Source organism: Doryrhamphus excisus, chromosome 3 (genome assembly GCF_030265055.1).
Source record: "Doryrhamphus excisus isolate RoL2022-K1 chromosome 3, RoL_Dexc_1.0, whole genome shotgun sequence".
Taxonomy (NCBI): domain Eukaryota; kingdom Metazoa; phylum Chordata; class Actinopteri; order Syngnathiformes; family Syngnathidae; genus Doryrhamphus; species Doryrhamphus excisus.
The window spans coordinates 7,670,883-7,696,026 of record NC_080468.1 but is presented as its reverse complement, the minus strand read 5'-3'; the positions used below and the strand labels follow the sequence as shown (position 1 = coordinate 7,696,026).

General features: G+C 40.0%; 3 protein-coding genes and 1 long non-coding RNA gene across 5 annotated transcripts; 2 read left to right on the top strand and 2 right to left on the bottom strand.

Annotated features, from left to right (window-relative positions):
- Window positions 1-75: 75 nt before the first annotated feature.
- On the top strand, window positions 76-7,289 carry chrng (cholinergic receptor, nicotinic, gamma). Its single transcript, XM_058066827.1, has 13 exons — window positions 76-130; window positions 186-197; window positions 703-830; window positions 906-950; window positions 1,018-1,142; window positions 1,220-1,375; window positions 1,942-2,039; window positions 2,668-2,868; window positions 2,932-3,046; window positions 3,115-3,229; window positions 4,727-5,006; window positions 6,702-6,835; window positions 6,951-7,289. The coding sequence occupies exons 1-13, from the start codon at window positions 76-78 to the stop codon at window positions 7,170-7,172; spliced, it is 1,686 nt and encodes a 561-aa protein (XP_057922810.1). The 3' UTR covers window positions 7,173-7,289.
- On the bottom strand, window positions 4,746-9,589 carry LOC131125361 (uncharacterized). The gene is made up of 4 exons (XR_009129016.1): window positions 8,039-9,589; window positions 7,186-7,280; window positions 6,925-7,110; window positions 4,746-4,811 (listed from the first exon to the last, which is right to left on the bottom strand). It is a non-coding gene; the product is annotated as an uncharacterized LOC131125361 (long non-coding RNA).
- A 714-nt stretch (window positions 9,590-10,303) lies between these two features.
- Window positions 10,304-15,779, top strand: LOC131125360 (phospholipid scramblase 1). Its single transcript, XM_058066830.1, has 6 exons — window positions 10,304-10,354; window positions 11,584-11,868; window positions 11,932-12,009; window positions 12,079-12,271; window positions 15,326-15,437; window positions 15,496-15,779. The coding sequence occupies exons 1-6, from the start codon at window positions 10,321-10,323 to the stop codon at window positions 15,622-15,624; spliced, it is 831 nt and encodes a 276-aa protein (XP_057922813.1). The 5' UTR covers window positions 10,304-10,320; the 3' UTR covers window positions 15,625-15,779.
- On the bottom strand, window positions 15,204-24,910 carry eif4e2 (eukaryotic translation initiation factor 4E family member 2). 2 transcript variants are annotated; one of them, XM_058066829.1, is made up of 8 exons: window positions 24,720-24,910; window positions 21,576-21,687; window positions 21,365-21,499; window positions 19,467-19,571; window positions 19,234-19,386; window positions 19,034-19,174; window positions 17,346-17,425; window positions 15,204-17,257 (listed from the first exon to the last, which is right to left on the bottom strand). In XM_058066829.1, the coding sequence occupies exons 1-7, from the start codon at window positions 24,821-24,823 to the stop codon at window positions 17,390-17,392; spliced, it is 786 nt and encodes a 261-aa protein (XP_057922812.1). In that variant the 5' UTR covers window positions 24,824-24,910; the 3' UTR covers window positions 15,204-17,257; window positions 17,346-17,389. The 2 variants fall into 2 exon arrangements, with proteins under 2 accessions (XP_057922812.1, XP_057922811.1); XM_058066828.1 differs by having other exon boundaries at window positions 15,205-17,257; window positions 19,038-19,174; window positions 24,720-24,908.
- Window positions 24,911-25,144: the final 234 nt, after the last annotated feature.

The following is a 25,144-nucleotide window of genomic DNA, read 5'->3' as shown; positions in this document are numbered from 1 at the left end:
TGTAAGGCAGCACAGTGGAAACTTACACACACACACACACACACACATACATACATACATACAGTACACGCACTGATGGATTCTCTACTGTCTGTGTCACTCGTCATCAGGATGTTTATGATTTCAATAGGTAAGAGCGTGGTTGCTGTGGATAATCTGTGTCTCTGTGTTTCATTCTATCATAGCGGCATTTGTGAGTTACTATATTTATAATGTGTTAACACATATGGAAAAGAAATAGAAAAAAAGTATGCTTCATATATTGTAACCATTGGAGGGGTGTATGATAGAAAATAATTGAGAAGCACTAGTATAAAGTATAATTTGTTTACTGCTTCAATGTTGGCATAGAATGCGCGTCATTTATTGTTTTGCTTATGTGATTGGTTGGAAGATGAAAAAAAGGAGTGAAAAGTCCTCACAGTCTCTCCCAGTACTATTTTTTTGCACAATTTCAGCCAAATTAGCGAGCACCGTTGCACACTGTCCATGGTTGAAATGAATGAACACAAATACTTCCTGCCGCGTTTTCTTATTTGTTGAACTCAGACACCGGAAGTTTAAAACAATGAACAATTCCGGGAGAATCGGAATCCCTCAATGCTCAACCCTACTCTTTAGGGAGCTGAGCCATTCACACCACTAATTCTTGCATCAGTGTTGCCGATTTTCCTCTCACTGTGTTGTGCATAGCATCTGCAGTCAACCTCGAAGGAGAACTTTTCAAGGACCTGATGAAGGGTTACAACAAAAATGTGCGTCCCATGGAGAACAGTGGGGATGTCACTCAGGTGAACATCAAGATGACGTTGACCAACCTCATTTCCCTGGTGAGCTTGGAGCTTTCAATTCATATTGAAAGAAGTCACAAGAATGATAATGACTGAATGAATGTCTCCTCTCAGAATGAAAAAGAGGAAGCTCTGACGACCAGTGTTTGGATTCAACTGGTAATCCATTTTCTATTCTCCAAAAGTTGATGTCATAATATTAACTCCTAAATTTTTCTACATGCAGAAATGGTGCGACTACAGACTCAGGTGGGACCAACCGCCCAGGTCGGCTTTGTACAAAAACATCACTTCTGAGCTACGTGTCCCCTCAAAAAGCATCTGGCTGCCTGATGTCATCCTGGAGAACAAGTTAGATGCCTTTAATGAAATAATGCTTAGAAAGTATTTCTATGGTTTCTATGGTATTTTCACAAACCTATGTGCAGTGTGGACGGACAGTTTGAAGTTGCTCTGTACTGCAACGCACTGGTGTCTCCTGATGGCTGTGTGGAATGGCTGCCCCCTGCCATCTACCGCAGCGCTTGTGCCATTACGGTCAACTATTTCCCCTTTGATTGGCAGAACTGCACCATGGTTTTCCGGTGAGTGAACATAACATCTTATAGCACAAAAGGCTCAAAGGCTTCCAGCCGCCGAAACTCTTATTCCTTCTATGGGGCTGTCCACACTGGAACGTTTTCGGGTCAAACTGGGAAAATATTTTATCGTTTCAGCCTTTCATCTACATAAAAATGGCATTCAAAATCTGACAATTTATCATTTCCGTGTAAGCCGCTACTTTCTGAAAACAATGACCACCCCGTCATAATATTACAAATTATTTAGTTTTTTATTTTTTTCATTGGCAACTTAGAGTGCCTTCTTCTCCTGTGCTATGTGCCATCTAGTATGCCGTCACTCGAATATAAGGGGGCTTGGACCCTCCTGACAAATCTTTATTTACAACCTTTCGAGGCTTTCTAGCATCCTGGCTACATGCCGCATGTTCCCACGTTAGCTTTTCTTTGTGCTGCAATAGAACTTTGCTGTCCAAAGCGGGGACAAAAGTACCATTCAAAGCCTTTTTCACATTGCTGTCTCGTGAAAGGAAATGAATGTTTGTTTTTTCATTGTGCTGACAGACCATATCTCTTGTCTTTGTGTGCAGCTCCCAGACCTACAGTGCCAATGAGATTGAACTGGTTCTCAAAGAAGAGGACAACCACACGCTGGAGTGGGTCGATATTGATCCTGAAGCTTTTACAGGTACAACAATGACTACACATAACACTTAAAGCAACCGTATGTGCAGTCCTTTCAGCTTCTAATAAGAAGAACAGAGCGGGAGTATAACATGAACAAAAAAAATGAAAATTGCAAATGTATGTAAAATGTCTTGGCTTTACTGTTGAGCGATGTTCCGGCCAATTTTTCAAGAGTCTGAGCACACACAACCTGAGCATCGACCTCTGTGAGTGCCAAAATGTGCATTTTTGACACATGGTTGGTCTTTTTTTAATAAAATGTGAATGCTGCATCGATGCTGCACGGTGGACGGGTGGTTAGCATGTAGGCCAGGCCACATAGTCATGAGATCGGGAAGACCTGGGTTCGAATCTCTGCTTGGGCATCTCTGTGTGGAGTGTGGTTTCCTCCCACATTCCAAAAACATGCTAGGTTAATTGGCGACTCCAAATTGTCCATAGGTATGAATGTGAGTGTGAATGGTTGTTTGTCTATATGTGCCCTGTGATTGGCTGGCGACCAGTCCAGGGTGTACCCCACCTCTCGCCTGAAGACAGCTGGGATAGGCTCCAGCATACCCACGACCCTAGTGTGGATAAGCGCCATAGAAAATGGATGGATCCGCTGTATTTTTGTGTGTTTTTGCTAGAAAATGGAGAATGGGTCATCAAACACAGGCCAGCTAAGAAGGTGACCAACAGCCAGTATACCAAAGACGACTTGGAGTTCCAGGAAGTGGTCTTTTTCCTCATCATCCAGAGAAAGCCTCTATTCTACATCATCAATATCATTGCTCCTTGTGTGCTCTTCTCCTCTCTTGGCCTGCTTGTGTACTACCTACCTGCTAAAGGTATTCATTTTGTATTTATTCTATTCAAAACTTCTATTAAAATGTGCATTGTGTGTTTTGCAGCTGGTGGTCAAAAGTGCACTATGTCTATTGCCACCCTTCTGGGCCAGACAGTGTTTCTTTTCCTCATTGCCAAGAAGGTTCCAGAGACGTCAAAGGCAGTTCCTCTCATTGGAAAGTAAGTTCTGACTAACATCAGCTGAGATACTGTATTTAAATATTATAAATGTGCGTATTCTACCGCAGGTATCTGATGTTTGTGATGTCGGTGACCACCATGGTGGTGATGAACTGTGTGATCGTTCTCAACGTTTCCCTAAGAACACCAAACACTCACATGATGTCGGACAGAGTGAGGAAGGTGAGGCTGTTACGTACCACTTACCAGATTTCACCATGTGGTGTTGACAAGTAAAAAAAAACAAGTCACTGGTGTGTGAGTGACAGGAAGAAAAGCTCTGGCTTGGGGGAGAAATAGTTGGCACATGTACAGTAGATCCCCACTTGACTTCCACACTCACCATTGACTGGTGAAAATCCAGGAGTAATTGATATTCCTATAAAAATGTCATTTTTTTTACCTTGACATTGTAGTTGACCTTGACATTCTACTCTGATTTCAGATAAACATTTCCAATAAAAGTGCCTGTTGGAATTATTATATAAGGTTCAGCTCCAGAACTCCCTTTAATAAGCTAAAAAAAGCTAACAAGCTAAACATGCAATCCTGGTTTAAGCCCTAAATATGCACAAATACATATAGAGTATCAAATGAATTGTACTTACCACTAATCAACGATAATAAAAAACGATCGCTGAGCATATGGGATTAGAATCATGCTGTTGCCAGTCATCACTCAGCACTATGGTGCGTTCCAAGACCGCAGAAGCATTATCTGTGAAGGCATAAATATCTAAAAAATCAGTGATATTTTATTATCTTATATTTATCAATTATTAAATGCTTAGTTTAAGTTAGATTTTTTTTAACCAAACATCTGCAAATTGTTGAATTTGAATGTGCAAGGATCCACTGTAAAAAACCTTTCTTATTGAGACATTTTTCATCTTATATTCTATACAGTAATATTAGTAGTAGTCCCATTGCTAGTTACATCACCATTGCATTGCATTGGATACTGCCACTAAGGTCTTCTGTTTTTTATAGATTCAATATTAAAAATATATATGCGTGTTCCCCTCGGGGACTTGAGGGAGGGACGGACAGGAAGCTGTTAAGTTTCAGCTTGGCTTGGGTAACAACCACAACAGTAGCCTGTGTAATTATTATGATTATTGTTATTCATTCATTCATTCATTTTCTACCGCTTATCCTCACAAGGGTCGTTATTATGATTATTATTGTGTCTATTGTGAGAAAATTGAGTGGGACTAATCACAGTGGCGTGGGCGTGCCTGGAAGCGGGCAGTGGGTAAATTAAAACAGTTTAGGAAATCCAAGGAAATCCAGGTGGAATATGTGCAGATTCTGGAAGATCTAGAAAGCTTTCTGTGTGACTCTAAAGGAGTCAATAAAAAGGGCCAAAAGTTAGCTGAAAATTTGCTTGAAAATGCTTAATTTAGGGAATAAAATGCAATAAATATGCAATAATAATGCTTAAATATGCACTTTTTTGTGACTATATTACTCTTCTCAACAAGCAGTGGGTGCTTTCTTTCTAAATACTGCCACTAAGGTCTTCTGTTTTTTCTACATTCAATATTTCTCTCTAGTCAAACTGGTTGAGGTAGATGGCCTCCCCATACCGTGTCTTGGTTTTGTTCTATGTTCCATCCTATTCGTGCCTCAAAACCAAAGTGTGTTAACAAGTGAGGATCTGTTTGGTGTTGCCTTCAGCTCCTTCTGAACGTTCTTCCTCGACTGCTGAGGATGCGAATGCAGCCCTGGGCGCCCAATGACGCCTCCTCCGAAACCAGCGACACTGCCGAGATTAGCAAAAACGACGTTAACGTCATTGACAGGAGTAACGTGCTTTTGGCCCCCTGTCGACGGCGCAGCTCGATGACGCTCATCAAAAAGGCAGAGGAATATACTTTAAAAACAGCTCGGACTGAACTCATGTTTGCCCGACTCAAAGAGAGAGATGGACTGATGAAGTCGGTGTTTGAGAAGTTGAGTAAGTATGTTGATGACAACCTGTATTTCTGTGTGTAAGCTAGCTGTTTTAATCTTGACTGGTTGCAATTTGTCAAAAGCGTGCACCCTTAACTTGTCACATGTGCTGATATTAAACCCCAAAATTTGACTTAATTTAGACTGACTTCAAACTACCCACAGTAACTTTATGGTGTTTAGTTGAAACACTATGAAACTATGCACACCTTTAGAGGACTGTCAAGAATATGTCTAAAACTTGAGCAAGATTGGTTGAAAAACATGGCTGCCATCAAGCAAAACAAATCAAGCAACTCATGAGACATGTCTTTGACCGTTTGTCGCATGCAGTGTAGGTATGGGAAACACATTCATTTATTTGTCGCGCTACTGTGAATACATTACAACGTGACTGTCGGTGTAAGATCGCTTGTTAACACACCTTGTGTGCACCTGTTCTGTCAGAGAATAAGAAGATGTAGCAGGAGGGATTAGTGATGCCAACTGTTGCTATATTTAGTGCGTAATCAGCCCCCTCTAGAGAACACATCTCATGAAGAGACTTTTGGAGACTAAAACAAAAAGGCTTTAACTCTTTTTCAGTTGTGTCGATGTGAAGTTTGTTTTCCATTTGATGGTTTTATTAAGATGTGTAAGTATGGATTTCACTTTTGTGTCTAACAGCACACAACAGTGTAAAATCTTAATGCTTGATGTAACAAAAACATTAATGTAAAAAACATCACAGACTATGACATGAAATCAAGTACATAAATCACTTGTTTATTGTGGCGAATTGGTTCCAGACCTAACCCTGACAAGTGAATTTATGCAAAGTCAGATTCCTTCTTTATAAACTGAATATTTTCATATTTAGGGCATAGAAAACCTGTTTATGACTTTCTAAATACATTTTTTAAACATTATTGGAGCCCTGTAGACATGAAATAACACACTAATAATCACCTTTGCACTTGCATTACCCAATATAGTTTACATAATGAGAGTAAACTACCTATTTAAGGCATAAATACGGCTCATGGGCGTTCATATATGTACAAATAAAATATATATGCGTGTTCCCCTCAGGGACTTGAGGGAGGGACGGACAGGAAGCTGTTGAGTTTCAGCTTGGCATGGGTAACAACCACAACAGTAGCCTGTGTAATTATTATGATTATTGTTATTCATTCATTCATTCATTTTCTACCGCTTATCCTCACGAGGGTCGTTATTATGATTGTGTCTATTGTGAGAAAATTGAGTGGGACTAATCACAGTGGCGTGGGCGTGCCTGGAAGCAGGCAGTGGGTAAATTAAAACAGACAGTTTTGGAAATCCAAGGAAATCCAGGTGGAATAGGTGCAGATTCTAGAAGATCTAGAAAGATTTGTGTGACTCTAATAGGTCCCCTTTAATGGCTTGTATTAATAAATTTTGTCTTTTTTTGCTTGAAAATGCTTAATTTAGGGAATAATATGCAATAATAATTCTTAAATATGCAAATTCTTGAGTACCGGTAATTCTAGGACATATTCAACCACAAAACAGCCTGATTGAATGAATATATTTTTGAAAAACCGTGACAGAGTGAAATTGTGTGAAGTATGAAGTGGTGAGGGATGACTGTATTACTCTTCTCAACAAGCAGTGGGTGCTTTTCTGGACCTGTTTCTATAATAGCATTGATATAAGGTTTGTTTCATCCTGTATGTAGACGAGGGCCTGGAGGGGGGAACATCTCAAAGGCTCAGCTTGAGTTTGGCGAAAGCTGCCCCAGAACTAAAGCAATGTGTGGCGTCGTGCAAACACATTGCTGAAACGAGAAGGCAGCACAACAACTTTCAAAATGTAAGTTGTATATAATAACATTACAATGTAGGCAAAAGTACTGAGACTTGCATCTAGGGCACTGTTGATTCATTATTGTGGCTTCATACCTGCTGTCGTAATTGTCATCCTGCAGGAGAATGAAGAGTGGTTCCTGGTCGCCAGGGTAATCGACAGAATCTGCTTCATTGTCATGGCTCTGGTCTTTTTCATTGGTACCATAGGGATCTTCCTGATGGGTCACTACAACCAGCCTCCTTCGTCTCCTTTTCTGGGGGACCCCAAGAAGTATCTTCCTATGATAAACAATCATACTGAACTCACTGACAGCAAGGCTGGAGTGGACCTTTCAGGATGAACCGAATCATCACCTTTATATCGCTTTTATAGCTGAATACTTTGCAATGGTGTCGGTTGACTCCAGGGATGACTGACACATCAATGACTGATGTGGGTCTACGTATCACTGTAAAAAAACAAAACATATACCATAATTGTGAACCCTGGTGTCAACTGTAAACTTTGTGTAATGTTTTGGTAGCATTTATTAAAAGTCTGTAGACAAGAGATTAAATATGATAATGTAATTTCACCTGTTATCTCATACATTTTTTACATTTGTTTACCATCTGTGCGCTTCACAAGAAGAAACATGGTGTGAAGATACTAACATTAGCTGTTAGCACTAGCCGCTAGCTAGCTAAAGATAGGCCAGAAATTATCTATATCCTGACCAAAATTTCACCTGTTATCTCATACATTTTTTTTTACATTTGTTTACCATCTGTTTGTGCACTTCACAAGAAGAAACATGGTGTGAAGATACTAACATTAGCTGTTAGCACTAGTCGCTAGCTAGCTAAAGATAGGCCAGAAATTATCCATATCCAGACCAAATTTTAAAAGTCAAAGTATTTTTTATTTGTTCAATGGTTGTTATCAGCTATACATTCATTTAGAATATTGGTTGTTGAGAAAGCGTAGAAATAATTTTCTTAGAGGTGATATCAAAAGTGCTTTTTCTTTCAAAAGTGGAGCCAACAAGTGAGGGTGTTGATAGACTTTTCACGTGAGCTCATAAAGAAGCTCTTGGGACACTGTTACAGTTGATCATCAAAAGACCAAAAAGTGCACTTTGCACAATAGGGAACCTATTACCTTCTCATATGTTAACATGACAGTGGTTAACTTCTGCATATAAATTTTAAAAATGTTAAAATTCACCTCTCTTAGCAGGATTTCAATTACATGGCTGAGTGGCGCCTTTCTAGCACAACAAAAGGCAGATCCGGTTGGTTGGCATGGTAACAGAGGCGGTAGAGAAGATCTCTGGATACACACACACACATACACTACTAAGCTAAACATCACTACTTGGTGTTAAACAAACCACCTTACTCTGTGCATCATATCGCACATAGCTGGGCCCCGTTTCAAGAAGCAGGTTCAACCAACTCTGGAGTCTAACCCTGAACTCTGAGTTGATCTACTCTGAGACAGGAAACTCTGACTTACGGGTTTCAGAACAGGTGATTTCAATTGGTTCAATCAACACAGAGTTTGTTCACTCTGAGTTAAGCGCGTGCACCACGACTTTAAAAAGCCCTGATCAATGGAGCCCCGTTCCCTCGATTCACCATGGCAACGAGTGAGAAGAAAAGATCGTCGTATTTCAGTCCTCTGGAACTGGATATATTAATGCGGTCATACGGCAAATTTGAAAGCGTTTTTAAAAAGAAAAGCAACATTGAAAGCGTTTTTAAAAAGAAAAGCAACACGGCTGCAGCAGCGAAAGAACGCGAGTCGGCGTGGGAGAAGATTACTGCTCGAGTCAATGCGTAAGTTTAAATTTATTATATACATTTATGTAATCACAATAATATTAGGCTACAGATGCAAACAAGTAGAATGGTGTTATAGCTACAATTTATGTCACTTAGATGTAATCCCACCGGCGAAAAAAGAACGTGGAAGCAGCTGAAGATGAAATATAAAAACATTGTTCAAACAGGTAAGCCCTCAGCATAACAGTCAGGGTGCCTCTTTTTAATCATGTTTACCACTAAATATCATTCAGCAGCTGTTTCAGTGTGCATTATCTCCAACATAATATTGTTTTCACACACATAAATGTCCTCGCCTGTATACAGTTAAATCAGACATATGAAAAGCAACATCTAACTTCTACTCAGCCAACAGAAAGCGGGCATCTGCCCGCAAAACTGGCGGAGGACCACCCCCACCACGTCTGACCGAGGCAGAGGAGCTGGCCATGAGTCAGACTGTCGGGAGGCCAGTCGCAGAGGGGATCCCTGGAGGAACCTCATCCTCGGACATGATTACACAGGAGCCACCAGCCTTGATAAGATGCAATAGGCCTAGGCCTCAAACTTCTTTTGGGCCTATAGTTCAATGTTAATTTCCCTTTCATGTGTTTTTCTTTTGTCTCAACAGATTCTGAAGGCGTACTTGGTCTAGTGGATCCATGTGCCACTTTAACTGTAAGTAGCCAATAGTCCAGAGATGATGCCATATTTAAAGTACAGCATAGTGAAACACAACACTCTAAACAGGATGATGAAGATGATGGGACCACAATGTCTGCTGCCTTCTCTGTGGTGTCTGAGAGGGAGCCTGAGAGGCCTACAGAGGTAAAATCTTGATGTTACTGATTTCCTCTCCATTCACATGTCTTTACATGCTTTTGTGGATTATAGTGACTTTTAGCCTACACTGAAGTATTAACGGATTCTTATCCATTTTAACAGAGCATGGCTGGGCAGCTGGGCAGGGTCCCTCAACCTCCACAGCACAGATTGACACAGTGAGATATTCAGTAAATTCCAGAGGTTAATTCAGTGGAATTCATGTGCAACTGTATAATGTCATCCTTATGTGTTCCCAGCTACCACTAAAAGAAATCTACAAAGTGCATTTATTAAAAACAGTACAAAAAACAGAAAAAGAAATGGTGCTGCTGGACCGCCAGATAACTAAAACGGATCTGGAAATTGAATTATTAAAACACAAGTTAGAGGTGGGTGCATGGTCATAGGTGAATTGTGTTGATGATTGTAACAATTAAAAAGTAAGAAACCATTTTTTTTCTTATTTGTAGGAAATAAAGAAGACCAAATAAATTTTTTTTTGTCTTTCTGTTTATTTTACTGCTGTTGGTGATGGTGATTATGAAAAACGACCAAACTGGCTTTAAACACGCGCAACAATGAATGAATCACACCGGAGACAGAAAGAAACTCGAGGTTCATTGAAGAAAACCTGGTCCCGACCAGGTTATGTTCACAGAGTCTGTTGCCATAGTAACTGACACCGAGGTTAAGTTACCTCTCTCTGTGAAACAGGCTGGAGTTACTCCTCTGTCTCTGGTTTGACTTACCTCCCTTTTTGAAACGGAAAACTCAGAGTTTCCCTCATTTCAGGGTTAACATACTCAGAGTTTTCACTAAACCTGCTTCGTGAAACGGGGCCCTGGTCTTCTACATTAAATGGTGTGTGCATCACAAAACGCTACTGCTGAAGGTAAGCAAGGAACTTTCTCCAAACTCTCTTCTTCTCTGCTATGTCAACTCTAGCAAGATTGTGTAGTAAGTTAACATCTGTTGCCATAAACATAATTCTAGTGAACGTCAACAAAATATTACTAATTTCACTCAAGGGTGTTTAGTAAGAACCTATCACTGCAAACAACAGTGAAAACATAGTAAGGTAATATTTGTCAAATAATTATTTAAAAAAAAAAAGCCCAACTTACTTTGCTTGTTGTATTAAATCAACTTCTTCAGCTACTAATGTTGATCAGAGCGGTCCTACATTAACTCAATGTCACCTCTAGAGGTTAACATTGGAATTACAAGAGGGAATGCATGCACAACACGGGAAACTACAGAAAACTAAATTACAAGAATAAAGACGCTAAATGGTAAAATAGTTGTACAATATCATGTTTTCTCATTTCTCTTCAATTTTAGCTAGCGGAATTATGCAAACCAGTTATTATCAGCTACTATCTCAGTTTAACAAACAAGGTCTTCAGTCAAGTGTTGATCAGATGTGCTACATTAAATCGCTATCGCCTCCTTTGGTTAAATTTGGAATTACAAGAGGGGATCCACAGACATGGAGAAAAAAGTTGCAATGGCACAAGAATGAACTTTACAAAAATGTTGTGAAAATAACTAAAAAAAAATGTTTTCCTACTTACAGCCAATAAAACTTTGTTTTTGCTTTGTTTCAATTTTAATAGAAACCTACGAGGTTGGACACAAGAAATTATTAAGTGGCTAATACATATTTAACTCCTCTGACTGTACCTTGGTCTGGCTTCGTTTGGCTGTAGCGTTTGTGTATCCCTGTTAAAACACATTCCCCCTGTCTTAGTATTTTCCTCACATGGTTAGTTTCTTCTGTTTCTTCTATTGTTTACAGTATTGGCAGTTAGCAAGCAGCTCACACGGTTAGCTAGCCTGGTAGCCAAGACCATGACAGGAGACAGCAGAAAGGCCACTGATTGACAATTGTCTACAAGCAATCAGGATGCAGAAGACAATGGCCAGTACAGACAGAAGAGCGAGAACCTCCGCTACTTGCTAAAGCACAGAACACTCAATTTCCCACAGTGCAATTCTTCTTAAAGGGCCAGGCTCGCTCTGTAACAGCTTTCATACCTGTAAAAAAAAAAAAAAAAAAAAACAAGATAAAATAATAAATTGCACCCCAAAAAATCACAAACTTCACGTGGAATCCTGCAGGTATCTTCACCATGTCAGCTGTGACTGATCAGCCTCTTCCCTTTGGCCAACTGGAGCGAGAGAAGCACATCCGCATGATCTTCAGAGCTTTCCAGAACAAATGCGACCCCTTGTGTGAGTGCCACCTTCACTCACCATCAGGACACCAAGCTCTCCAAACATCTGGCGAGCTGCAGAATATAAGGAGCGAGGAGTCGTGCCTTGATGGTGCAGGCACGTCAAACTCTTTGAGTGTGCTGGATGAAGTCAGTGAGTTTCATATCACTGCAAGACCACAGCTACAGGGTGAGAAGCAGGGAATTGTACATATGTATGTAGAGTGTGTCACCAAGTGACTCCTGATTGTAGGTCCACAGTGTGTTCCACAAAGGATCTACAGCATCGCCTCAGGGGACAACAGGTTACAATTGTTCATAGCTGTGGAAGGTAGCATCATACACGTGTCCATTTGTCTTTTTCAGAACATCTCAACTTTTCTTCCTTCCTTCCTTTCAGAGAGTTCATGCGTGTGCCTTCAGTGTTGTGGTCCAGCTCGTGCTTGTTCCTTGCAGGGTTTTGACCAGCAAGGCCACCAGGTTTTCTACTTTGACAGACCTCTCAGAATGGACGGCTGCTGTTTCGGTTGCTGTCTCATGGATATAAGCGCCTACACGGCTCAAAAGCGACTTATCGGGACTGCGTGTCAGAGGTAGGCCACACTGGAACTACAGTTCATCATTAATAGACTCAGCAAATTTGGAGTTAAAGTGAATTTATATTTAGTGAATGGGTTGTATTAAATATTAAAAAACAATTGTTTACTGTTTATATACTAGACCAGGGGTCTCAAACTCAATTTACCTGGGGGCCACCAGAGCTAGGTTCTGGGTGAAGCCGGGCCGCATCAGGTTTTCAGGAAAAAACCAAAAACCCAAAATTTATTAAAAACTGGAAGAAAAAAAATCAATGAAAAAACTATCTTCAATGCTTTTGCTTCTGCTATACCCTACACTTTTTCAGTACTTTGGTTCCGGTTTTCCACACCAAAATATCAGATAAAACATTCCACTGTTCTCAAATATCTTCATTTTTATTTTTCTATACACAAAATAAGATTTAAAAAAAATAAACAAATAATATAGAGAATAGAGACAAGAGAATAAAGACAAAAAAATAATCAATCAGTAATAAATAAGTAAAATAGTAATAAAACAGCAAATAAGAAAAATGTAAGAAACCAGAAATTATTTTTTTCAGATTCAAATGTACAGTATTAACAGTTATTTAACCTTTAACATGAACATTAATGAAACTTAATAATTTGACCCAATTAGCAAGTTAGCATCGTACTCAGTTCCATCTGGGAGCAGCGTGGTAACTTTAACAACATGTTTGATGAGATGCTTTATCTTGACGTGTATTTTCCCTTTTATTCCAAATAATTTCCTGCATTTATTTGTACCCAGCGCCATAAGCCTTTAGCTTCATTGCTAATCCAAAGCAAAACAGGGTAGGGTAACAGTATGGGCGGGGCAAAATCATGTTAATTGTGTCCGGTGTGCACACAGCTTTAAGCTGTCATTTCAACATTAAACTTTGGTATCAAGGTGGGGGCCTCAAACTAGCGTCTCGCGGGCCGTTTTTGGCCCACGGGCCGCAAGTTTGAGACCCCTGTACTAGACCCTCACCAAATAGTCATCCCTAGCGGCATAGCGGTTCGATTGTCACTCCCTTGCTATGTAATTTTTTTTTTTTGCAATTCATTAATAAATGACTGCTTGTGGTAGGAAGCGGGGTTGCTAATAGCCTTTTCCCACTGCAATTAGTGGCTCTACACAAGTTGTTTACACACTTGTAGTCCCGCATAACACATTACACGTTACCAATGCTGTAGAAAACCGCTAAACGTTAATGCTACTTACCATTGAGAGACATCTTGAAGTAACCTTTTTCCTTGAGAAACTTTGGATTGTATAATTTCCACTTCCGGATCGGATTTTGATCCAACACATAATGGCTGGACTGTATGTTAAAAGCGGACATTTTAAAAAGATAAACCACAGTTTATTAACTCCTAAATAGTTAGCAACACAAACCGGAAGTGTTTCTATGCCTTCGGCAGTGTGACCAACCATAGCGGAGTGGGCGTGTCTGAAGGCGGGGCGTGGGTAGATTACATTAAAACAGACCGTTTTCGTACATTTAACAAACTGAAATTGCAATATATTTTCCATAATTTTATTAATTTTCCCATCCACTGTTAGATTTTCTATTTTAAGCATAAAGTGACATTTAAATGTTTTAATAGTTTGCTAGTACGTTAACTTCTTGACTTCTTCTACAGCTTCCGCTACTCATGGTGACGTCGAATAGCACTAGCCCCCCATGCGTATACAAGAAGTTTCTGATTTGAAAATGACTAATAAGATGCAAACATAGAGCTCTTCTTCCCATGCAATTCTTTTCCATTCATGTATCTCATTTACAAAAATGAAGCATTTCAGTGTTTCACGATCAGTCCGAGACAGTTATCTTTACTTCCTTAAACTGCACGTGTCATGTGAGCCTTTTTTCCAGAGCAGTAAATAGCAGTGAAAGCCACACAACTCCACAGAGGTCTAAACCAGAGAGGGTTCATTGCACTAAGCAGCTGTTTGCATGGAGCCACAACTGACAGCACTGAACTAGCCTGGCAGGGAAGGAATGTGTCATCCCTCCTAATGGGAGGAATGGAAGACCAAAATAAGCCCACCTTCATCTATACCCTAAATCAAGGGTCTCAAGCACGCGGCCCGCGGGCCAAATGTGGCCCGCAGGACACTAGTTTGAGGCCCCCGCCTTGATATGAAAGTTTAATGTTAGTGCGGCCCGCGCAAGTTTGACATGGATGCTGTATGGTATCATGTACCCAGAAAAAATTATTACGTTTGATTAATGTTCATGTTAAAGGTTAAATAACTGTTAATAGTTATCCTCCCTATCCATGTGGAAGTGGTAAGTTTTTGGCTATTTAAGTTTAAAGGAAATAACTTGAAGGCTACCGTTTAGGTCGCTAGCTCTCTAGTTTGCGAGTTAGCATGTGTCACAAGACCCTGCAGTTGCGCAATATGTTGTAAATAAAAAGAGTATAAATGTGACTATAGTCGTGTTTTGTCATGTCTACAGGGCTCTAATAATGCTTTGTTCATTTTAATCTGAAAAAAAAAAAAATTGTCTACCCACCAACTATATGTGGTTTCTTAAGTTGTTATTATTTGCCGTTTTATTATTATTATATTTATTTATTTATTATTTTTCATCTTATTTTGTGTAGAAAAATAAAAAGTAAGATATTTGAGAACAGTGGAATGTTTTATCAGAGCTTTTCTTGTAGAAAATTGGAACCAAAGCGAAGTTTTTAAAAAAATTTTGTTTTTAATAAATGCGTTTTTTTTTGAAAACCTGATGCGGCCCAGTCTCACCCAGACCCAAGCTCCAGTGGCCCCCAAGTAAATTGAGTTTGAGACCCCTGCCCTAAATGATGGCAGATTATTCAGGAACATGTATGGAAAGCTTGAACTGGCAGATGTTTTAATGATCCACAAATATTCTATTTTTGGTGCCAGAATAATGTCTGTCCCAGTTTGAACTTTTTGTGACAAGCCAGAAGAAAACAGTTCCAGTGCTTGCAGGATCATGACAGCTGAAGGCCTGGCTGCAAAGTCGCAGTGTGGGGTTCTGTAAGGAGATAGTCCATGTTCTGTCTGTGGGCCTGTGTTGCCAGGTGGAGCATGTTCACCCCTCTGATTGAAGTCAAAGATGCAGAGGGGGCGTGTGCAGCCAGAATTCAGGGACCGTGCTGCCCAAGCCGCTGCTTGACAAACCAGCAATTCCAGGTATATCCAAGTGGCTATTTTAGCACCATTACCACAAACATTTTTTTTATCTTATAAGATTATCTCAAACATTGGGGAGAAAATTGGCACCATATGGAAGAAATGGCCAGGCTTTCACCATGAGCATAATATGGACCATGAATATTTTGGGATGGAGGGTGAGTTTTCTCATGTCGCTTTAATTTAAGCTTTAATACACACATCTGAAATAACATATCAATTTGTGCAGTGCCACTAAGCATGGATTCACAAACCAAGCTGTTGCTACTGGCAGCCACATTCTTACTGGTGAGCATCTGTTTTCATTTGTTATTTTTGTTATATTTTTAATGGGTTCGAAGAATCTCCCTGTATGTTTTTCAGTCTTATTTCACTGCCTGTGTTGCAGAGTGGATTTTTTTTTCTTCACACTCCACTAGATGACCACCTCTGCTGGTCATAGTCAAGTAGTGCACACTCCATTTGACCTCAGCTGCTTCCAAAACACAATTAATCCACAATCAATTTTGCATGGTTGTAGTTTTGGGAGTTGTATACCCACTTTTGAAAGAAAACAAGTATTAAAATGGATCTTTGATCTTTTCACAGAATTACATGTTCTTTGAGATGAGCTGAAGACAACAAGAATGGGTAAAATGAGATAATACGTGTGTGTGTGTGTGTACAGTGGAGTTTTTATTAGCTATGAGCTAAAATAATAAAAATGATTAAGAAATACATCCTTGAAATACTTCAATGTGTAGTGTATCGGTAAAATATACTGTAAGAGTGTCACTTTTTGAATTATCTACTGAAATTAATTCACTTTACATATTCTAATTTATTGAGATGCACCTGTAAACATAAAAGTCACTGACACAGTTTAGCAGCAAGTGCATTTTTCATGTATTGCTATTATCCATCAAGCAAACAACCACACATACCTTCACACACACACACACACACACACACAACCACACCCATCACCGCGCCACCAGACACGAGTGGCGTTTACAGTTTTCGCAAATGGCCGACATGTGCTTCTCCAGCATGCTTCTAATGAATGTATCTGACTTCAAGCCCAGCTTCATTACTTGTACTACAAAATAGCAGATAGTCTTTACGCCTGCCACTTGAGGACTTTAAAGCATAGTCATCCATTTCTTGGACTCGTTTGAGCGCCAGGTGAGGGCAAGACTGACAGTAAGGGAACATAGTAAAGGGTGAGGCACAGTGATACAGGCAGCATGGCGGTCCTTTCATGAGACGCCAGTTGTAGTATATCTGCCCCACGCGGGATGATCCTCCTTCTACTTCTTCTCTGTGTCAGAGGAGGATTTAATTACATATTTCTTTTAAATGATCTGTATTTACATTTACATATTTTACACAGAAACAGTAAAAAAGCTGGAAATAGTTGGAGGAATTGTAGTTAAAATACAGCACACAAACCCTTTTTGGTGTCCTGAAACAAACCTAGCAGAAAGTAGTTTGATGTGGACAAACAATGACATTCCCATTTTAGATTGGGGTTGATGCATGTAGCAACTGGCAAATATTACCAGTCGACTCTTGAATCACAACTTGCTATAAAAGTAAAAAATAAATCTGAGGCTTTCAGTCTTCTCTGGTTGGTTAAAAATAATGCTCTTGTTCGCCTTGTCTTCTGCTCAAAGCGCTTTTCTTCTCACTTCCAAGCTGACACAAAGAAGGAATGATCTTCTCGTCTTGTGTTCCCGGCCTTCGCTTCGCTCGCTTGGGTCAATCCACGCAGAGGATATCACCCCACTCCGGACTTCTTACGCCCGCTCCCCAACAGCAACGTCACATATAAAACACACCTGCAGCAGAATGCGACAAGGACACTTGTAGTTCTGAATCCCGCAATGGGTTGGCAGGAATTCGCAGTTAACAGAATCAGTTCCAAACCTTGCAGAGGTCTGTGGCATCACAAAGGGGGCTAACGTCCACCACTAGCATTCACCAGACCATGGAAGTCTTCCCAGGCTCTGCAAACAAGCGCCAGATCATTCCCAGATTCCCAAAGCTTTACCTCAACACAACTACTACTGCACGGCTGTATGAGCACAACATAGCCATGAAGACATGTAGGTTCATTCAACTAAATGCTGAACTAATAGAATAGTCTATGTACAGTACGCTAGGAGCTTGCAATATGACATAACACACCAGATTCATTTCATCAGACATAAATCATAGGTTTAGTGCTTCAGCAGCAACCAATGCTGTATCTCATAAAAGTCAGTACACATTTCAGCAACCGTTATTTGAAATACCACAATCCCGGGAACTATTTTTGCCTTTTCTCTTGATCAGAGGACACGCCCAAGGTGCTTTGTTTTTGCAGCATGTCGCAAAATAAACAAAGCCATGTTAGCCGTGTGTAAGTACTCTAGGTGAAAATAGTCCTACAACCACTTGCAATATCTGCAAAATTTGAATTTCAAGGGGTGGTGCTAGCAGAGCTGCATTCAACACCACAATACAGCCATCCCTCATTTATCGCGGTAACTGGTTCCAGACCCGACTGTGATGAGTGAATTTCTGCGACGTAGGGATCAATATTAATAAACTGAATATAAAGAAAAAATGTGTTACTGAGTGTAGTTTAGTCACTTTTGGTCTGACTATTTTAGTACAACTTTAAATCATAAATTTATATAGAGTAAATATATCATCATTATAACAATAATGATGCCGGTATCGATTGCAGTAGATTGGTTTTCCAGCTAGTAGTTAGCTGGTGTGGTGTGGCAGGGTGTCGATTAACCAGTAATGTAATTCGATTGCCATAGCATTGTTAATAATAATAATAATAATAATGACAATGGTGCTGTAGCTTAGTTAATATGCAAGTCACATTATGTGTGGAGCGTTGGGAGTTTTTGTCCATACGGGTTTATATAATAGGCCATTACTTGCATTCTTAGCTGTGTCTTTTTAGCTGTTTTTATATCTTTAGAAAAGAGAAAGACGTATGTATTCAGGTCTCATATAGGGAATGTGGATGGTGGACGAAATTATTTAAATCATAAATTTATATAGAGTAAATATTATAACAATAATGATGCCGGTATTATCTGCTATTACTACTCATTTATGTTGATGTGTAGTTATGAAAAGACGAAATCGATTGCAATAGATTGGTTTTCCAGCTAGTAGTTAGCTGGTGTGGTGTGGCAGGGTGTCGATTCACCTGTAATGTAATTCGATTGGCATAGCATTGTTAATAATAATAATAATAATAATAATAATAATAATAATGACAATGGTGCTGTAGCTTATTTAATTTTGCAAGTTTTTGTCCATAAGGGTTTATTATTACCATTACTTGCATTCTTAGCTGTGTCTTTTTAGCTGTTTCTATATCTTTAGAAAAGAGAAAGACGTATGTATTCAGGTCTCATATAGGGAATGTGGATGATGGACAAAATTCTTCTTAAAATGCAGTTTTCCTGACTTCTTCACACGTATGCAAGTACTTGAATATACGGTAATAAAAATGCTTGCTGAAATGTGAGGGTTGTACTCGCGTTTACAAGATACAGTATACAGTATGTGTATGTGTGAGAGAATAAAAACAGGAGGAGACATACATACTTAATGCTGTCTGTGTGTGTCTTGTACTCCATGATGGTGTTGGGGGGCAGGTTCAGGACTCGCCGCAGTGTATCTCTGATACGGGCCGTGGTAGCCCGGTCGCTCGCTGTTTTGTTCCAGATGGAGATGATATCCTCCTGATTGGACAAGTGAGTGTTACACCCTTCCTACTAATACCACGGCCATGTGCGTCTACCTGGAAGCGGACAGACACGACAGCGCCACAGATCTCCTCTCCAACCATGAACTGCTCTCCCAGCATTGCCAGGATGAGGTTCTCCCAGCAGCGCGAGGCCAGGCCTTTCCTCAGACGGATGATCCACTTCCCGCCCATCTTGTTAGCATCGTCCTACACAGAATCAAATGATCCATACATCTCAGTTGAAGTCATACAATGACCTACTGTACGATACACACCGAGATGCTCACCTCCCACATGGGTTTAATGCCTTCTTTGAAGAGATGGAAGTCACTGTGGCCTGTTAAGTCGCCTGGTCGGATCATGTGACTGTAGAAACGCCAGAACTGCTCCACCTTTGAGAGAAATGTTGACCATCATCAGGCAGGAGAACCATATTGGCATCATCAAGCATCAACATTACCAGAGCTAAGAGAGACATAAATAGTTCATACTGTTCTCCATTAAATGTACTCCAAAACTAGAGCAAGTCAATTTTATCATCATATCGATATTTTGTTGCCAAAAAAAGAATAGATTTTTCAAATGCTATCAATACATTACATCCTATTAACATCTCCGGTGTTCCACATTATTGTTAGAGCCTATTCTAAATCAGAAAAGGAAAGATTTCATAAAACACATTTCCTCCATGTGTTGCTTTAATGCATTTTTATAATAACTAACATCTAAAATGTAGAATCGTAGAAAGTAAAAGTGCCAAAAAGGTTAAAAGATATTCTGTAACCTTTAGCACCACTTATTACAAGATGTAGATGCTCAACTAATCAATAGTTAAGCAGAGGCCCCTACTGAGGAAATATGGTATAGAACAGGGGTCACCAAGCTTTTTGAGGCCGAGGGCTACTTTGTGAGCACGGATAGTATGAAGGGCTACATGACCTGTTTGCGGTGAACTTCCAAAATGACAAAACTGCACGGATCACTTTTTAGTAATGAGAACAAAAGGAATAGTAGTAGTAACACTATGTGAAGCGACTGCTCACATATCAATGTTAATTATTTTCCACAATAATGGTAACAAAAGCATATTTTTTAACAAGAAACATTTATTTATGTGCTCACATATTTGAAAGTCAGATGGAACACCTTTCTGTGATTTTGTGAAAAAAGTCCTTTGTTTGTCCAAAGCTGCCTTTAACAAACGGGCCTTTTCCGTCCTTAATGCGCTGCCGGGTGGGTAGCTCGCATTGAAGCTTTCCTGACAAGTTTTGAAGTGTCTCTCCACATTGTGGCGCTTTGGTATTGCAACAGTCGTCCCGCAAATAAGACACATACTTTTTTCTTCAAAATACCTAAAGAAAAATTCTTCCTCCCAATCACTGTGGAAAATGTAAGTCCTATTTCGCTTTTCTGCCATGTTTTTGGGGGCTAAACTGCACGAGTAAAATAACTCCTCATCACCGCTGCACTATATCGGAAAAGCGGTGAGCGGACGCGTGCGCACACATGAACTCTGACTTGAGGTAAGAGTTTGTTATGAAATACTTTTGTTTTAATTTTTGATGTTATAAGACGATTAAAAAAAATACATTAATGTAAGCAATTCTGATTCAAAATTTAAAGCACAAAATTCATTAATTCATTTTCTACCGCTTTTTCCTCACAAGGGTTGCTGGGGGTGCTGGAGCCTATCCCAGCTGTCTTCGGGCGAGAGGCGGGGTACACCCTGGACTGGTCGCCAGCCAATCACAGGGCACATATAGACAAACAACAATTCACACTCACATTCATACCTATGGACAATTTGGAGTTGCCAATTAACCTAGCATGTATTTGGAATGTGGGAGGAAACCGGAGTACCCGGAGAAAACCCACGCATGCACGGGGAGAACATGCAAACTCCACACAGAGATGGCCGAGGGTGGAATTGAACCCTGGTCTCCTAGCTGTGAGGTCTGCACGCTAACCACTCGACCGCCGTGCCGCCCTAAAGCACAAAATAACAATGATAATTTGTGACCGGTGCTATTTTTAGAGGATGCCTCACAGGCGCCTTAAGTGGTCCACGTGGGAGCCCGCGGGCACAGCGTTGGTGACCCCTGGTATAGAAGTAGAGGGTTTAATTATGTAGTATTTAAAAAAAAGGGGGTGTCAACTTCTGACATCCAAAGGAGACATGACCAACCGAAGCAAAGCTGCCAATCTGTTTGATGTTCTGCTCATAGCTCTGAGTGCTGGCTGGTCGCCCTGGGTTTCGTCTGGAGTACCAAAATGTGTAGTTGTACTGAAGCGGGTGCTCACCAGCCCCTGGTACCACCATCTGTCATCCAGAAAAGAAGATGAAGTGGTATTGACCACATATATGAACGTGTCACTATATGATACAGCAAGCTCACTTTTTTCTTTGCGGAATTCTGCTCCTTGTCCTCCTCTTCGAGTTTTTCCTTCTCACCGTCTTTCGGTGAGCCTTGGTCCTGGTCGTGGTCACCGCTGTCATCATCTTTCAAACTGGGTTTGAAAAACAAACATTTCACTCATATTTATTGATCGGCATTGAGCAAAAACTACAGTGATTATTTTTTTGCTTGTAAATTTGATGGTGTACCGCGTCCAAAACACGCACTGTATGAGGCGTTGCAAGAAGTGAGAGACAGGAAGAGGAAGTCTCAGTAATGAGACGGCTACACTGCTTACTTATCACTGTCCATTTGATAGAAGAAGATCCTTTCACATGTTCAAAATTACAATCTTTATCTTTTAACACATCGCCACAAATGAAGTCATACAGACGTCCATCACTAAATTGTGGTTCGAACATCACTCCCTCGCTCTATCACTGTTTAATTAACTCATGAGTAAATGACTAAGGCCTATTATCAGGGTTCACAAGACGAGATGATACACAACATGACATTTTAGCATTACCTTTAAGAAAAATACAATGAAAAGAAATATCGTTTTTTAAATGACAAAATTAGTTTCTATTACATTACACTCCTCTGCACCCTGTGTGTATGCCTGTGGCTCCGCCTCCACCCATTGAGACAAAGAAACTGTATGACTGACAAAAGGGCTCACTCCGTTCATGCCATTGTTCTACAGAACAAAACTGAAAGCAATGCACAGACTGAACCCTCTTCCTACCTGGAAAACAGACATGCAGGCAAAATGGCAATATGTTCAGGCCGGAAAAATGTATCAAATTCATTTTCATTCCTTGTGTGATTAATTTATTTATCATCATTCATTCTTAATGAGAAATCTTGTCACATTTTAATCTAATGAGATCTTGACACCCTGACCTATTATTAGTACAAAAAATATTGATAGATAAGTTATATGACGTATTTTGGTCTTTAGTAATGTTACATTGATGAGACATTAACTTAACTCACATGATAGAATGACAAATAAACTTCTCCTCCCGTTCCGTGTGGTAGTGGTACATGTTTGGCTTCTTCGTCCTCCCTCAAACAGTTTGAAACACTTTCTTAAGTTTAGAAAAAAATTAATTTTAGCAAGTTTCATGGAAACCTTTGACTGGATATTAAAACACATGCAATAAGGTAACATTTATCAGATTCCTTAAGACAGGATTACTCTTTTGAAACAGTGGTCAAAGATCCTCTATTTCCTGGGTGCCTGCAAAGCTACTTTCAAAATAGCCAAGTCCCAAAGATTTACCTTCTACTGTGAATATAGAAAATTTGGGACATATCGAATTTACTGCGATTGGCTGGTGATCAGTCCAGGGTGTAACCCGCCTCTCGCTTGAAGTCAGTTGGGATAGGCTCCAGCATACCCCAGCGACCCTAGTGATATATTGTATATCAGGGGTGCACACACCTTGTAACAACTTAGTGTCACCTGACTGATGTCATATGACATCACAAAATGATGTTTATGTGATGGACCCAAACTACCTCAGTGATCGACGGGTAGCTAGCAGTCGACATAATGCGCACCCCTGCTCTATTTGACTGAAGTGCACTGCTGCTTTTAAGGGACTCATGCAAAAAAAGTCAAATCTTTATATGACAATAATGCTTAACTGTTTTTAGATATCTGCTTCAAAAATGTGTTTCACAAAAAGTGTGCAGGCCGGTCTGATATCATCCATGGGCTGGATTTGGCCCAGGAGCTGCCAGCTGAATAGCCTTGTGGTAAAGGCAAATTTAACAGAGCTCACATTACACACACTCACTAATTTGTACCCACCCCACGGTGCAAGTTCTCATTAGAGGTGTCCTAAACATCTTTTTTTGGTATATTTATCAGGACTGTAAATGCCCAAAAGAGGAAAAGGATAAATCTAGCATTTTAAGGTTTGAAGTGAATACTGGGAAAGAATAAAGCTGTGTATAAAGTTTGTGAAACTGACCAGCAGACTACAGGACACGCATTTCTAGAAATCGTACAGGAGTTGTGGGCGGAGTACATGGCTGACAAGTCAACATCATCACCGCTCTGGATTCTAATTCCCCAAACTAAAATGTGGAACTATAACTTTCACACAAATAAAAAACATTGCAAATATTTATGCATGCTGGTTACGCCGTACATACATGTGTCAATAAAGCCTACTGTTCGATTGATACGAATTTGTGTCTTGTAGTCTGTTGAGGAAACGTCTTGCCATATTTGATACAGAATCAGATCTGTATTGATGCTAACAGGGTCACTTTCATTGTTTATAGAATTGTTTTTCATATGTAGCTCCTGTCTTCTATGCACGGTGATATTCCCAACGCCCTGTAGACTGAAATTTCCAAAGGGTTAGATATTCAGTTCTTTAAAAATATCGAAATCACACTTTATACATCCAATTGTAAACCATCATGACCACTTTTGGCCAAAACATTATTTAATTTCTTATTATTTACAGTATTAATTTAGGTACAATTGATTTGATTCGAAACTTAACACATTGTAAAATTGTAATTTATACAAGATTATGTAATTTATGCATGTTTGGCTTGGGACACATCAATGTGCATTGACAACCGAAATAAGATAAAGCGTCAGTCCAATGACATAGTAGTGATTTAATGGTGGTTCTAAGTGTCAAATGACAGCAATTCTAGCTGCAGATGTTATAAATGTTGTAGTGTGCATGCGGACACCTCAATTCAAACCTAGCACACGCCATTTAATAAGCTACCTTTTCGTCTTTCAAGAGGCAATTAGTGTCCAGCTTGAGCCGAGCATGCACGCTCTATCCACGGCCACTCAACAACTGCCATACCGTGGATTTACGGCCTACACCCACAGCAAGGCTAAGCTAAAGCTAACAACATAGAAAGTTATCCGTGATAACTTCTCAAAAATATTTCAATTTGGGGACGTTTCATTCCGAACATGCGTATGAAACTAAACATATCAATCGTTTGTTTATTATAGGTTCACATTGTAAGAAAAAGCATGCATTTGACCAGACACGCCTCTCATTTCACAACGCAACACTCAAAGACAAAGTTATGTGCACAGCATACTTGGACACCTTCCTCCACCGGACATTACAAACATCTTAAAGTACTTACGCGTCAAATTTGTTGTTCATTATTTTCTCAATAGGAATCTCTAATAGGGCGACCTCAGCCTCCTCCTGTCCTGAATTCCGCAAGAACGGCGGCGCGCACGGCATGGCATTGGTGGAAGTGATGGTGCGCGCACGCACACCGGAGGGCGCCTACTTCCAAGGAAAGGGACGCCAAGATGTTGGACGAGTTTGTCTGAAAAGTCCAACACCCCAAAAGTTGTACTATTTGGAGTTTGACCGCAAAAATGTGCCTCAAATGTTTTGAGAAATCCGTTAAACCCTTAAGCCAGACTCCATGTTCTGTTCAAATCTTGTGGTAGTTTTGCAGCAGACTCCTAAAAACACCAATGCACAAGACCTATGACTTGCATTTTCATTATGTCCTTAAAAGAAGCAGCGCAATCCTGACATAGACAATCTTTGGCA